Source organism: Equus asinus, chromosome 3 (assembly GCF_041296235.1).
Source record: "Equus asinus isolate D_3611 breed Donkey chromosome 3, EquAss-T2T_v2, whole genome shotgun sequence".
NCBI lineage: Eukaryota > Metazoa > Chordata > Mammalia > Perissodactyla > Equidae > Equus > Equus asinus.
The window spans coordinates 79,919,230-79,934,307 of record NC_091792.1 but is presented as its reverse complement, the minus strand read 5'-3'; the positions used below and the strand labels follow the sequence as shown (position 1 = coordinate 79,934,307).

Below are 15,078 nucleotides of genomic sequence, written 5' to 3'. Positions count from 1 at the left end.
TTTCTGGTGAGGAAGACTGGCCCTGAGCTAACTTCTGCTGCCAATCTTCCTCCTTTTGCTTGAGGAAGATTGTTCCTGAGCTAAAGTTTGTGCCAATCTTCCTCTATTTTGTATGTGGGATGCCTCCACAGCATGGCTTGCTGAGCGGTGTGTAGGTCTGTGCCGGGATCTGACCCAGTGAACCAAAGCCACCGAAGCAGAGCATGTGAACTTAAACCACTACACCCCTGGGGGCCCCAGCATGCTATTTGTAAATAAAATAATTGATTTTAAATTAATATAAAGGAAATTTGAAGGACATTAATTTTCAGGTAAAAATTTCTCTTCTCACATACTTTCTAAATTATTTATTACTGTTTAGGGAGAATTATGATACAAAAAATAATGAGAGAATGTAGTCACTTTTTAAATTCAGGTTTCAAATTTAGGCAGTATTAAACGACTAAATTTTATGAAAGATCAAGTTCTTTATACTTTTTCCTCCTCAAATGCTCAGTTTCCCCAACCTACGATTACTTTTATTTCATCAAGATTTTTAATGTTTGCGTTTTGTAGTGCCATCAGAATCCCCTCAGTATTGAGTCTTTGTTCTATATGTACATGTATTCAACTTAGCAAAATGGAAAGACCAGCGATACAGATTCGATTAGCCATCCTGTAGCCCAGTACCCTAATCCCACAGGATGTTCCTTGCATTCTTCCACAGGCCTCTCACTTATTTCTGTGGAGCATCCCGTGTTCCCATTGGTACAGTGAGTACAGTGTAGACTTGCACAAAGCATGAGCTGGGTTGCGTGTGAAGGCTTACTTTAATCCCATATGATTATGTTGGGGATAACTTGAATTGTATTGTTGGTCTCTGGTATAAGCAAAGTAATACATTACTTAAAGAGCGCATTACAATTTTTGAGAAATAATGATATAACCTGCTGTTGTCATTTCAAATATAAGAAAATTAATACGTTGTTTTCTTCTTTTCCAGAACATATGAAAGACATCGTGATGCTCTATGAAGAGGAGGCTGCGGAGTGGGCTCTGTACCTGAGGGAGATCTTGCTACATGTTGTGGAAAGGGAAGCCATCCTGTTATATCTCTTGGAGAACTTCTCTCTGCGGGATTTGGAACTGCTGAGTTTAAACTCTTACAAATGCAAGCTTTTGATATTATCAAACAGCCTGCTTAAAAACCTAACTCCCAAGAAGTGTCAGTTTTTGGAAGAGGTACTTCGTTCACCAGAAAGTGTGGTTACTCTGCTGTGTGGGGTGAAGAGCGCAGACCATCTCTATCAAGTATTAAATATCCCTGGAGGCAGAGGGGAGATCTCGACTGAGCAGGAGCCTGAAGACTACATCTCTGTGATCGAGAGCGTCATATTCAGAGGTAGTGTTGCCAAGGCTTCTTTATTCATTTGCTTTTTTGTTTATTTTTATAATTAAAAACCTAAAGTTTTTTAAACCAATGAATATCTGATGTTAGAATAAAAGAAGAAAAATGAAAGCCAACTTTAATTAACAGTATGTTGCACTTTCCTCAAAATGCATGGAGCTTCTTAATTTTTAGCTATATTCCAATCAAGGCTTAACAGGTGTTCGAAAAGTGGTTTATAGATGTCTTCCTCAGGGAAGTCTGTATGAGACTGCAGCTGGTAGAGCAGGTGTGGCATGCGTGCTCTGCGTCGGTTTGCTGTGGACGCTGGGCTCTTACTCAGCTGGTGAGGCTCGAGTTATGGTCACCAGTCAGCAGCAGTCCAAGGTTTGAAGGCCTGGGTTCGAATGAGAGAACTTCTGTTGTCTGATAATTGTATGATATCTATTACTATGGTGTAAAACACCATTATTTTTATTAATTTTAACTAAATTTAGTTTTAATCATATAGAGACGTATGTTAAAGGGCAGAACACAAGGTCCCATTCCTTAGTTAATTACAGTTTTATGTAATAGACAAGCTCTGAAGCTTACGGATATTACAGCTTCTCCCTTCCCCAGTGCTATTCTGCTTCAGTCTTGGGTGGAAGGGGTGCTGTGGGCAGCTGCTTTCCCGGTTTTCTCAACCTACAGTGTCCCGGCTCTGGCTTCCTCTCCTGCGGGAAGAGCTAGGATCTTATTTTCCACAGGCCGGATCAGACAGGAAGTGTTGGCTCTTCTTCTTGGAGCATATTTCTGGGTTCTTTGGCGATTCCCTCATTCCCTGGGGATGTCTCACCTGCAGTTTCTTAATGAGACGAATGTTTCCTCTCCTCTAAGCTCCTAGCTGTGGTGGTCCACCCCGAACAGATTCTTACTGTTGATTTCTACTGCTCCCTCATTTGTCTCTTTTGATCAAAATCACACTGAGATATCTCCCAGCTGGTCTTTTCTCCCACCTGGCTCATATCTGTAAAAAACATTTGTTTGTCTTTTGCCTGACAGACTCTAGGCATGCAAGCCACTTCCAGCACAGCCGCCACCATCCCAACCTCAGAACAATAATGCAGCCACAGCCTCTTGCCTTTAGTCATTTCCAAACATGGATCTAGCATGAGTTTGGCATTAAATCCAGAGAACACATATCAGTCCCAAATGGTTTGCTGGAAACTCTTGTCCCTGTGGTTAAGGATGCTGATATTCCACAGTCTCCCCTGTGGGGGATGGTGGGACTCATAGCACTCCAACAAATGTCCTTAAAAAATCCTCTTCCTATTTTCTAGCATACCAACCTCTTCAAATTCAATACTTTGTAAGCCTGGTTTTAGTTATCTATTGTTGCATAACAAGTTACCCTAAAATTTAGCAACTTGAAACAACAAACAATGCCTATCTCCTAGTTTCTCCAGTCGAGGAGTCTAGGTGCACCTTATCAGGGAGGTTCTGAATCAGGGTATCTCTTGATGCTGCAGCCCAGCTGTCTGGAGCTGCTGTTGCCTGAAGGCTCCACTGTCGTCTGGGAGGATGCTTCTGACAGGAGCGGACATCGCTGGAAAGTTAGCTATTGTTTCTGTAACCATCTCTTGGCTGCATGCGGGCATCTCCAATAGATTCCTGAGGAAGGTCCCTTGGAAGCAATGTTTCTGAAAGCTTACACGTTCAAAAGTGTTTGTCTCTTGCCTTATACTTGAAGTACAGTTTGGCTGAGGACCGCATTGCTCTTCTTCTTTCTTCTAGCATTGCAGAATTTAGGGAATTCTTATTTGCCTGGCTGACTAAAGGATTCTTCATTTCTCTTTGAAGTCTGGTGACTTCGCTAGAACATTATCCTAGTGCTGTCTGTGCTGGACTAGTTTGCCTGGGGACATGGTTGGTTTTTGTTTTTGTTTTCCCCATCATGTAGATTCAAGTCTTCCTTTATTTCAGGAACAGTTTCTTGGATTTATATGTTGAAATATTTGCTTTACCTTACTATTACACTTTTTTCCCCAGGGATTCCTTTTATATGTATGTTGGATTTCTTTTGTTTGTGACACACTCAAAAATTTCTCTCCAGGGGCCGGCCCCGTGGCCAGGTGGTTAAGATCACGTGCTCTGCTTTGGTGGCACAGAGCTTCGCTGGTTTGGATCCTGGACATGGCCCTGGCACCGCTCGTCAGGCCGTGCTGAGGCGGGTCCCACATAGCACAACCAGAGGCACTCTCACAACTAGAATATACAACTGTGTACTGGGGGGCTTTGAGGAGAAGACGACGAAAAGGAAAAAAAAAATAAGATTGGCAACAGATGTTACCTCAGGTGCCAATCTTTAAAAAAAAATCATTTCTCTCCAGTTCTTTTCAGTTCTTTATTAACATCCATTTACTTAGTGTGCATTTATTGCTTCAATCCTTGCTGCCTTCTTGTGCTTTCTGTTCTCCCTCTTCCTGTATGACTTCCAATTTCTCCTTCATCTTTGTGGCGCTTCTACTGTTTTCCATTACACTGTTTGGTTGAGCACTAGAAACTTACGGTTCATCTCTCCTTCTTCTCTTGCTAACCTCCCCCTGACATCTTGCATTTCTGCACTGTGTAATTGCTTCAGAAAGGTGATTGCTAGTCATGACAATTTAAAAATTCGTAGTGAAATGTTTGGTGACAATTTTCAACTTCTCTCATGGCAACATGTTTTTAGTGCATGGTCCCCATGTGCCCTTGGTTTTCTTTTTGCCCCTGTCTTTCTCTTTATCTCATAGTACAGTAGTCCTCGTTTATCCATGGGATACGTTTCGAGACCCCAGTGGGTGCCTGAAACTGTGGATACTACCGAACACTGTATATCCTATGTTTTTTCCTATACATACATGCCCGTCATAAAGTTCAATTTGTAAATTAGGCACACTAAGAGATTAGCAATAATAAGTAATAATAAAATAGAACAATTATAACAAGATACTGTAGTAAAAGTTTTGTAATGTGGTCTCTCTCTAAATATCTTCTTGCACTGTGCTCCCCCCTTCTTCCTCTGATGGTGTGAGATGGCACAGTGCCTGCGTGATGAGAGGAATGAGGTGAATGATACAGGCATTGTGAGGTAGTGTCTGGGCCAGACGGAGCAGGACGGCGCAAGATTTCATCACACTACTCAGAATGGCACATGATTTAAAACTTATAAATTGTTTATTTCTGGAATTTTTCGTTTAATATTTTCGGACCACGATTGACCACGGGTAACTGAAGCACAGATAAGTGGGGAATACTGTATCTTTACAAAGATACTATGCTTGTCCAGTTTTTCTTTTGTATCACTGAACAAAGTGAGTCTTCCTCTGTCTAGACAATGGAGATAGGCAATGTGGATTTTGTTGTTTGTTCTGGGTTTTTTCCCCACAATGGAAGACCTTACTTTTCTGTTTCCACAGCTATAAACATGTGTTATCTGTATAGCTCCTCATTGAGTCTCACTTTCGCTGCTTTTTTGGAACCAAACTCCTTCTATAGCTGCTTCTACGTGAAACTATTGCATCGCGTCTGCAATTGGAGAGGCATGGCCCCTAGCCTTAGAGGAAGGTATATTTGTTAGCTGTTTTTGAAATCTGCCACTTCTGGATTATTTCCTCTAGGTTTCTTTTCTGTTTCCTCCTGCACACCCTTCCACTCAGTCATCACTGGTTTGTGATCCATTCCATTTATCTGGTGGCCTAGGATTTCATTGGTTCCTATTTTCAATAAATAGGTCATTTGCATTATTGTTTCTCATTCTCTATGTCTTGGGATGATTTCTGGAAATAAAAAGGGGGAAATGTTGACTCTATACTAAATTTTCAAACTGGTGGTCCTCAAGTTTCTTATGATCTCTGTTTTTTTTTGTAGTATTCCTCAAGTAGTTGGTTTTTGGGTTGAAAAGGAAAAATATTACAATTGGAAATTATGAGAAAAATTGCAGTAAAGAACACATAACGTACAAGTAATTGCATGCTGATTTTCTCCCCGAGACAGAAAAGTACTAAAAATTGATGGCAAAGTTTTGAGTGGTTCCCCACACCAATCATTTCTATTTCCTTGAGAACTCAAACTGTTTTGGCCACTTAAATTATTATGTCACTATTATGAGAAAATACTAAAGAAATACTTTTTTTGTTTTGTTTTATGAGTACTTTTTGTTTTGTGAGTACTTTGGGGTGGCTATGTCAGGGGTATTGTGCTATATCTTCAATTATATTCCTATTGATATTTGATATGAGAAAAGGTTACACTTTATGGACAACATAGGACTATTTTGCAGACGCTATTAGCTCTCATGTTCCCACATTCAAGTCTTAGACTGATTCCTTACAGTAACTTAGATGCACCTACTGAATCAAAAGATATAACACTGTCGTTATGTGGGAAAACATGCTCAAAGGGGAGCAATTTATCTAATACAAGAATGCAAAAGAAATGTACATCTGTAAGCAGTTTCCCAACCATGCAGAAAACAACTTTTGTGTATGGGTTGCTTCCCTTGACAAAATTGGTACCAATAGCTATAGTCTATGCAATAGTAAATTTTATTTTAATAAACAGTTTGTGTTCTGTGAAATTATTTTACGTTTCATATTGCCATTTATGTTGAATATGTAAAGTCTGGTTTTTAAAAATTGGGTGAAATGGGATGAAAGATGTGGGATTCACTTTTTACTGTCCTTTTTCTACTTTCCCTCATCCCATAGAGAAATTGTACAAAGAAGAAAGGATACTTATTATTCAGAAACATGATATGATAAAGAGAATAATAAAAATGCCAAGAAAGTCGTAGAAATAATTAAATGTTCTAATATATTCAATAACAAAGAAAAATTAGAAGAAGTTTTGTAAAACTTAATGAAGGAAAAAGATATTTTATAATTAATCAAGACTCCAGGGAAAAGTTTTTAATATTAAAAAAAGATGAAAAAAGATACAGCAATTCCTCTTTAATCTAAGTATTTTATTTCCTTTTAAGAAATTAAGAAAGCTAAATTCCCTGTCTCCTTAATTTCCAAATTGGGGATTATACAAATTCGCACGTGTTTTCCACCTTTCTGTGTTTGGTCTTACCACTTTGACCATATTTCTTCCTTTTTCTGTCTTCTATTTCTGCCTTTATTTTTGAATCTTTATCTCATTTTCTCCTTCTAGTTTTCCACGTATATAGGTTTTATACAGCATTGTTTATAGGTAATAAATTACTTGATCTCAAATTTATATGAAATCAGCTAACTTTGCTGAGGGCCCCATTGCGTGCTTTGCTGTTTGTTGAGTCCTCCCTTTAAAAAGCCTGTCTGCCAGCTTCTCTGACCGCGGTCCTTCACCAGGGCCCCTTCCTCCCGCCTTCTTTCTTCTTTCTCCTGACATCTTTGCCTTTGGGCTCTTTCAAGCCCTCTGGTTTGCTCTCAACAGTTGAATCCACTCTCTCTATGCTTTATTTGATCATATGTTCATATATGCTTTATTTGATCATATTTTCATATTTGTATTTCATATTTCAATATTTCATATTCATCATATTTTCTTCATTGTCAAATGGTAAATGTAATAATGGTGGGAAGGCTGCTAATTCTTGCATGAAGAACCCTAACATTTTAATTTTGTTTTTGTATTCCCAAACCAAAGATTTCAAATTTTTAGCTTCATTAAACCTAAAAGAAGCAGCCTAAAATTAAGAATAGCAATGTAACAGTGGAATTATTGGAAGAACAAAACAAGAAAAGCAATGAGAACACAACACAAACAAACTACGCGGGGCACCTGCCTTTCCTTCCTCCCATCTGAGCTGTGTGCTACGTTGAGCTCTGCTTCACTGACAGGGAGGTCTCGTGGCCTTTCAAAGGAAGCCCATCCTTTCTGCATGGCCTTTCGGCTCCTGAAAGTGTGGCTCCAGCGTAGATGTCGTCGCCATTAGTGAAGGCACATGCTGTGACTAGGGTGACTGCGTGGCCTCCCATTTGTGCCTCAGACCATTGCAGCACAGGCAGCCGTCTCTGTCCAGAGTGCCGTTCCCCATGTTTCCTGTTGAAACCCCAGCCATCCTTCATAGTCAGCTGAAAAGCTGCTTTATCAATAATTCGTCTCAGATCTTTTCTGCTTGAAAAATATTTTCCTCATCTCTAACCCTATTCAATTTTTATTATTGTTTACTTATGACTCTACTTTCTTTGTAATTATTTTTGACAGTTTCTTGTCTTCTCCCTATTACTTTCTGTTTTAAAAATTTAATGCTGGAACTTCTAAAATATTTCAGCCTTCTAAACACCCAAAAAACAATAGAAGACTCCAGATTGTGTTTTTAAGTGCAGGTTTATAAACGTTTGTTGGTGCCGTTGGCCTTGTCACTTTGTTGATGATGAAAGGTTTACTGTCGTATTCTTTTTTTTTTTTTTGAAGTAATTTTTTTTTTTATTAATGTTATGATAGATTACAACCTTGTGAGATTTCAGTTGTACATTTTTGTTAGTCATGTTGTGGGTACACCACTTCCCCCTCTGTGCCCTCCCCCCACCCCCCCTTTTCCCTGGTAACCACCGATCAGATCTCCTTATCAATATGCTAATTTCCACCTATGAGTGGAGTCATATAGAGTTCGTCTTTCTCTGACTGGCTTATTTCGCTTAACATAATACCCTCGAGGTCCATCCACGTTGTTGTGAATGGGCCAATTTTGTCTTTTTTTATGGCTGAGTAGTATTCCATTGTGTATATATACCACATCTTCTTTATCCAATCATCAGTTTCTGGGCATGTAGGCTCGTTCCACATCTTGGCTATTGTAAATAATGCTGCGATGAACATAGGGGTGCAACGGACTCTTGAGATTTCTGATATCAGGTTCTTAGGATAGATACCCAGTAATGGGATGGCTGGGTCATAGGGTATTTCTATTTTTAACTTTTTGAGAAATCTCCATACTGTTTTCCATAGTGGCTGTATCAGTTTGCATTCCCACCAACAGTGTATGAGGGTTCCTTTTTCTCTACAACCTCTCCAACATTTGTCACTCTTGGTTTTGGATGTTTCTGCCAGTCTAACGGGTGTAAGGTGATATCTTAGTGTAGTTTTGATTTGCATTTCCCTGATGATTAGCGATGATGAACATCTTTGCATGTGTCTATTGGCCATATTCATATCTTCTTTTGAGAAATGTCTGTTCATGTCCTCTGCCCATTTTTTGATCGGGTTGTTTGTTTTTTTGTTGTTAAGCAGTGTGAGTTCTTTGTATATTATGGAGATTAACCCTTTGTTGGATAAGTGGCTTGTAAATATTTTTTCCCAATTAGTGAGCTGTTTTTTTGTTTCAATCCTGTTTTCCCTTGCCTTGAAGAAGCTCTTTAGTCTGATGAAGTCCCATTTGTTTATTCTTTCTATTGTTTCCCTCAACTGAGGAGTTACAGTGTCCAAAAAGATTCTTTTGAAACTGATGTCAAAGAGTGTACTGCCTATATTCTCTTCCAAAAGACTTATTGTCTCAGGCCTAATCTTTAGGTCTTTGATCCATTTTGAGTTTATTTTGGTGTGTGGTGAAAAAGAATGGTCAATTTTCAATCTTTTGCATGTGGCTGTCCAGTTTTCCCAGCACCATTTGTTGAAGAGACTTTCTTTTCTCCATTGTAGGCCCTCTGCTCCTTTGTCGAAGATTAGCTGTCCATAGATGTGTGGTTTTATCTCTGGGCTTTCAATTCTGTTCCATTGATCTGTGGACCTGTTTTTGTACCAGAACCATGCTGTTTTGATCACTGTAGCTTTGTAGTATGTTTTGAAATCGGGGATTGTGATTCCGCTGGCTTTGTTTTTCTTGCTCAGGATTGCTTTAGCAATTCGCGGTCTTTTGTTGCCCCATATGAATTTTAGGATTGTTTGTTCAATTTCTGTGAAGAATGTTCTTGGGATTCTGATTGGGATAGCATTGAATCTGTATATTGCTTTAGGTAGTATGGACATTTTAACTATGTTTATTCTTCCAATCCATGTGCAAGGAATGTCTTTCCATCTCTTTATGTCATTGTCAATTTCTTTCAAGAAAGTCTTGTAGTTTTCATTGTATAGATCCTTCACTTCCTTGGTTAAGTTTATCCCAAGCTATTTTATTCTTTTCGTTGCGATTGTGAATGGGATTGAGTTCTTGAGTTTTTTTTCTGTTAGTTCATTGTTAGTGTATAGAAATGCTACTGATTTATGCACGTTAATTTTATACCCTGCTACTTTGCTGTAGTTGTTGATTATTTCTAATAGTTTTTCTGTGGATTCTTTGGGGTTTTCTATATATAAGATCATGTCGTCTGCAAACAACGAGAGTTTTACTTCTTCGTTACCTATTTGGATTCCTTTTATTTCTTTTTCCTGCCGAATTGCTCTGGCCAGCACCTCCAGTACTATGTTGAATAGGAGTGGTGAAAGTGGGCACCCTTGTCTTGTTCCTGTCCTCAGAGGGATGGCTTTCAGTTTTTGTCCATTGAGTATGATGTTGGCTGTGGGTCTATCATATATGGCCTTTATTATGTTGAGGTACTTTCCCTCTATACCCATTTTATTGAGGGTTTTTATCATAAATGGGTGTTGGATCTTGTCGAATGCTTTCTCTGCATCTATTGAGATGATCATGTGGTTTTTGTTTTTCATTTTGTTGATGTAGTGTATCACGTTGATTGACTTGCGGATGTTGAACCATCCCTGTGTCCCTGGTATAAATCCCACTTGATCATGGTGTATAATCTTTTTGATGTATTGCTGTATTCGGTTTGCCAAAATTTTGTTGAGGATTTTTGCATCTATGTTCATCAGTGATATCGGCCTGTAGTTCTCCTTCTTTGTGTTGTCCTTGTCAGGTTTGGGGATCAGAGTGATGTTGGCTTCATAGAATGTGTTAGGGAGTTCTCCATCTTTCTCAATTTTCTGGAACAGTTTGAGGAGAATAGGTATTAAGTCTTCTTTGAATGTTTGGTAGAATTCTCCAGAGAAGCCGTCTGGTCCTGGACTCTTATTTTTGGGGAGGTTTTTGATTACTGTTTCTATTTCCTTACTTGTGATTGGCCTATTCAGATTCTCCATTTCTTCCTGATTCAGTTTGGGGAGATTGTAGGAGTCTAGGAATTTGTCCATTTCTTCCAGGTTGTTCAATTTGTTGGCATATAGTTTTTCATAGTATTCTCTTATGATCTCTTGTATTTCATTGGTATCTGTTGTGATTTCTCCTCTGTCATTCCTAATTTTATTAATTTGCGATTTCTCTCTTCTTTTCTTGGTGAGTCTGGCTAGGGGTTTGTCAGTTTTGTTAATTCTTTCGAAGAACCAACTCTTTGTTTCATTGATCCTTTCTATTGTCTTTTTTGTTTCAATATCGTTTATTTCTGCTCTTATTTTTATTATTTCTCTCCTTCTACTGACTCTGGGTTTTGTTTGTTCTTCTTTTTCTAGTTCTGTTAGGTGTCGTTTGAGGTTGCTTATGTGAGCTTTTTCTTGTTTAGTGAGGTGAGCCTGTATTGCGATGAATTTCCCTCTTAGGACTGCTTTTGCTGCATCCCAAATGGTTTGGTATGTCGTGTTCTCATTTTCATTAGTCTCCAGATAAAATTTGATTTGTTCTTTAATTTCTTCAATGATCCATTGTTTGTTGAGAAGCGTGTTGTTTAGTCTCCACATTTTTGCACCTTTCTCTGCTTTTTTCTTGTAGTTGATTTCTAGTTTAATAGCATTGTGATCAGAAAAGATGCTTGATATTATTTCAACTCTCTTGTATTTATTGATGTTTGCTTTGGTTCCCAAAATATGGTCAATCCTTGAGAATGTTCCATGTGCACTTGAGAAGAATGTGTAACCTGCTGTTTTTGGGTGAAGTGTTCTATATATATCTATTAAGGCCATCTGGTCTAATTTTTCATTTAATTCTATTATTTCCTTGTTGATTTTCTGTCTGGATGTTCTGTCCATTGGTGTTACTGGTGTGTTGAGGTCCCCTACTATTATTGTATTGTTGTTGATGTCTTCTTTTAGTTCTATTAAGAGTTGCTTTACAAATTTTGGTGCTCCTGTGTTGGGTGCGTATATATTTATAAGTGTTATGTCTTCTTGGTGGAGAGTCCCTTTTATCATTATATACTGTCCCTCTTTATCTTTCTTTATCTGTTTTGCTTTGAAATCTACCTTGTCTGATATTAGTATAGCGACACCTGCTTTCTTTTGTTCATTATTAGCTTGGAGTATTGTTCTCCATCCCTTCACTCTGAGTCTGTGTTTGTCTTTGGGGCTGAGGTGTGTTTCCTGGAGGCAGCATATTGTTGGATCTTGTTCTTTGATCCATCCTGCCACTCTGTGTCTTTTGATTGGGGAGTTCAATCCATTTACATTTAGAGTGATTATTGAGATGTGGGGGCCTACCACTCCCATTTTGTGTCTTGTTTTCCGGTTTTCTTCAGTTTCCTTTGTTTCTCGTCCCATGGTTTAATCTGTTCTGATGTAGAGCTGCTACTCTCTGTTGTTGTCCTTCTACTTATCTCCTCTGCTCTTGGTTTTGTAGCCCCTTTCCTGTTTTTGATTTTTCAGAAATGAGGGTTTTCCTGAGGATTTCCTGAAGAAGGGGTTTTGTGGCAATGAACTCCCTTAATTTTTGTTTATCTGGGAAAGTTTTTATTTCTCCATCGTATTTGAAGGCTATTTTCGCTGGGTAGAGAATTCTCGGCTGTAGATTTTTGTCCTTCAGATTTTTGCATATATCATTCCACTCTCTTCTAGCCTGTAAAGTTTCTGCAGAGAAATCTGCTGATAGCCTGATGGGGGTTCCTTTGTAGGTTAGTTTCTTTTGCCTGGCTGTCCTTAGTATTTTCTCCTTGTCGTTGACTTTTGCTAGCTTCACTACTATATGCCGTGGAGTTGGTCTTCTTGCATTGATAAAGTTTGGAGATCTATTGGCTTCTGTCACCTGAAGATCCATCTCTCTCACCAGATTTGGGAAGTTCTCAGCCATTATTTCTTTGAATAGGCTTTCTGCCCCTTTCTCCTTCTCTTCTCCCTCTGGTATACCTATAATCCTTACGTTGCATCTCCTAATTGTGTCTGATAATTCTCGGAGAGTTTCTTCATTTCTTTTTAGTCTTGCTTCTCTCTCCTCCTCTGCCTGCAGCAATTCTATATTGCCATCTTCCAAATTGCTAATTCTTTCCTCCATATTATCGGTTCAGAGCATCTAGATTTTTCTTAATCTCCTCTATTGTGTTCTTCATTTCCAATATTTCTGTTTGGTTCTTCTTTATCGTATCAAACTCTTTTGTGACATAGCTCCTGAACTCATTGAGTTGTCTGTCAGAATTCTCTCTTAACTCATTGAGAATTTTAATGATGGCTGTTTTGAAGTCATCATCATTTAGGTTATATATCTCATTTTCTTCGGGATTGTTTTCTGTGTATTTGTTACTTTCTTTCTGTTCTGGAGATTTAATGTATTTTTTCATATTGCTTGATGTTGTTGATTTGTGCCTCCGCATGGAGATAGAGTTTAGTTGCTCCTTTCACTTGTTTCAGCTGCTGCGGTGGGGCAGCAGCTGTTTATAGTGCACCAACCAGGAACCCTGTCCGCAGTTGCTAACTGGGCCTGGGCCCCTCCTCGTAGCCACAGTGGCCCTTTGGATTCCCTCCTCTGCCGTGGGTGCCGTCACAGGGGGGCTTCAGGCTGCTGGTGCCTACTGTTGCAGCCCACCTAGATGTGCTCTCTCCTTAGGGTCTGCAACGGTGTTATGGGCTTTTCCAGCGGCCAGGGGTGGGATCACTTATATTTGTCACTCCGTTGCTGTCGGCACCCACAAAATCCCACTTGTCCTCTATGGGTCGCAGGAGAGCTATTGGCATCTTCTACAGTCTGTGGTTAGTTCACCTAGCTATGCTGCTTTTGCCCTGGGGTCTTCCAGCCTTGTGGCTGGCGGCTGGGTGCCTTCTACTGGTGCTGTGCAGAGGCTTTCCCTAAGGCTGCTGTGAGCCTGTAGGGTTTCCCCCTAGGCTACGAAGCTGGGACTCTGGAACTCACCCCAGCCCCAGTCCTCTCCGAGATCTCCGGCTATCCCTAGTCCCACGGGGCGAGCAACGGCAGCTGGGGGTCGCCCCGCCCTCTGGGATTCTCTCCGGGCCTCTCCCAGGACCGTGAATGCTGGGCGTGGCCCCTCTGCTAATGGCAGACAGAGAGCTTTGTCTGCTGCCCGGGCGGAACTCCAAGGCTTCCCCTCCGGGTTGCAGAGCCAGCCTTTGAAACTTCCCCCAGCCCCAGTCCTCTCCAAGATCTCCGGCAATCCCTACTCCCACAGGGCGGGCAACGACAGCTGGGGGTCGCCCCGCCCTCTGGGATTCTCTCTGGGCCTCTCCCGGAGCCGTGAATGCTGGGAATGGCCCCTCTGCTAATGGGAGACAGAGAGTCTTGTCTGCTGCCCGGGCGGAACTCCGGCGCTTCCCCTCCGGGTTGCAGAGCCGGCCTTTGAAACTTCCCCCAGCCCCAGTCCTCTCTGAGATCTCCGGCATCCCTACTCCCACAAGGCGGGCAACGGCAGCTGGGAGACCTCCGTACCCACAGCGACTCTCTCTGGGACCCTCTGGGCACCGCGAACACCAGGCGGGGTCTCCCCGCCAATGGCGGGGAGAGACTCTCCCCATGGGCTCAGGTGTGCAACTCCAAAGTTTCCCTCTGCGTTTAGGAGTAATTGCGGGGGGTTTAGGTAGGGTTCTGGTCACCTGTTTCCACCGTTGCTCCTCTGTTGTGTGCTCACTCCTGCCCTAGATGTGTGTAGATCCTCTGGGGGCATCTGTTGGAAGAAAGCCGCTTGCTGGTACTAGGCTGCTCGGTCGGGGTCGGAGAGTTTTCACCTATTTCCACATCCTCCCGGAGGAAAGTCCGTCCGCCTTCTGATGTTTAGTCGCGTGGGTATCTCAGACGTCCTGAGATGCTGTCTGGATATCCTTTGTCAAGCGATAAGTGTCCAAATAATTGTAGACTCGAAGGGGGAGAGACAAAGAGGACTACTCACGGCGCCATCTTGCTACTGTCGTATTCTTGCCAAGAATATGCAACCTGAATCCAATCATGGGGAAACTCGGAAAAACCCAAACTAAAAAATATTCTACAAAATAATTTCTTTGTACTCTTCAAATATATTAAGGTCAAGAAACTAAAAAAAAAGGATGAGTTATTGTTCCTGATTAAAGGAATCTAAAATTACACAAAAACTGCAAACAATGAGTAATCCCAAATTGGATACTGGACTAGGAAATATGGCTATACAGGAAACTAATGGGACAACTGATGAAATTTTATTACGGACTGTATGTTAGATAGTAGCGTTGTAAGCTGTTCCAGTCTCGGGTTTTGAAATTGTACTATGGTTATGTAACAGAATATCCTTGATTTTAGGAAATACATATTGAAGTGTTTAGGGGTGATGGGGCAGGATGTTGACTGGCATATATACTATGTATATGTATATGTATACACACATATCGACATAAGCATCTGTGTGCACAGACATGTGTTTTATGTATGTCCATGTGTGTATGTGTGAGTGCATGATTCCTGGCTAAATATCCTGAGTGATCCACTGCACATATCTGTAGTTCTCAGAGATGAACAAAATACAAAGTAAGCCCATTCTTGTGCTATGTGCTGGTAGCTGTGCAGCTTTAAGAGGGGTTTTTTGGGGAGGAGTGCC

The 15,078-nt window shown here is 40.7% G+C and overlaps 1 protein-coding gene across 5 annotated transcripts in view; it reads left to right on the top strand.

Annotated features, from left to right (window-relative positions):
- Positions 1–15,078, top strand: part of BANK1 (B cell scaffold protein with ankyrin repeats 1) — a 314,872-nt gene that overhangs the window by 34,736 nt on the left and 265,058 nt on the right. For all 5 annotated transcript variants that reach the window (XM_044766386.2, XM_044766385.2, XM_044766384.2 and 2 more), the window contains exon 2: positions 983–1,381. In XM_044766386.2, the coding sequence (XP_044622321.2) occupies positions 983–1,381 (399 nt within the window). The remainder of the gene's footprint in view (positions 1–982; positions 1,382–15,078) is intronic.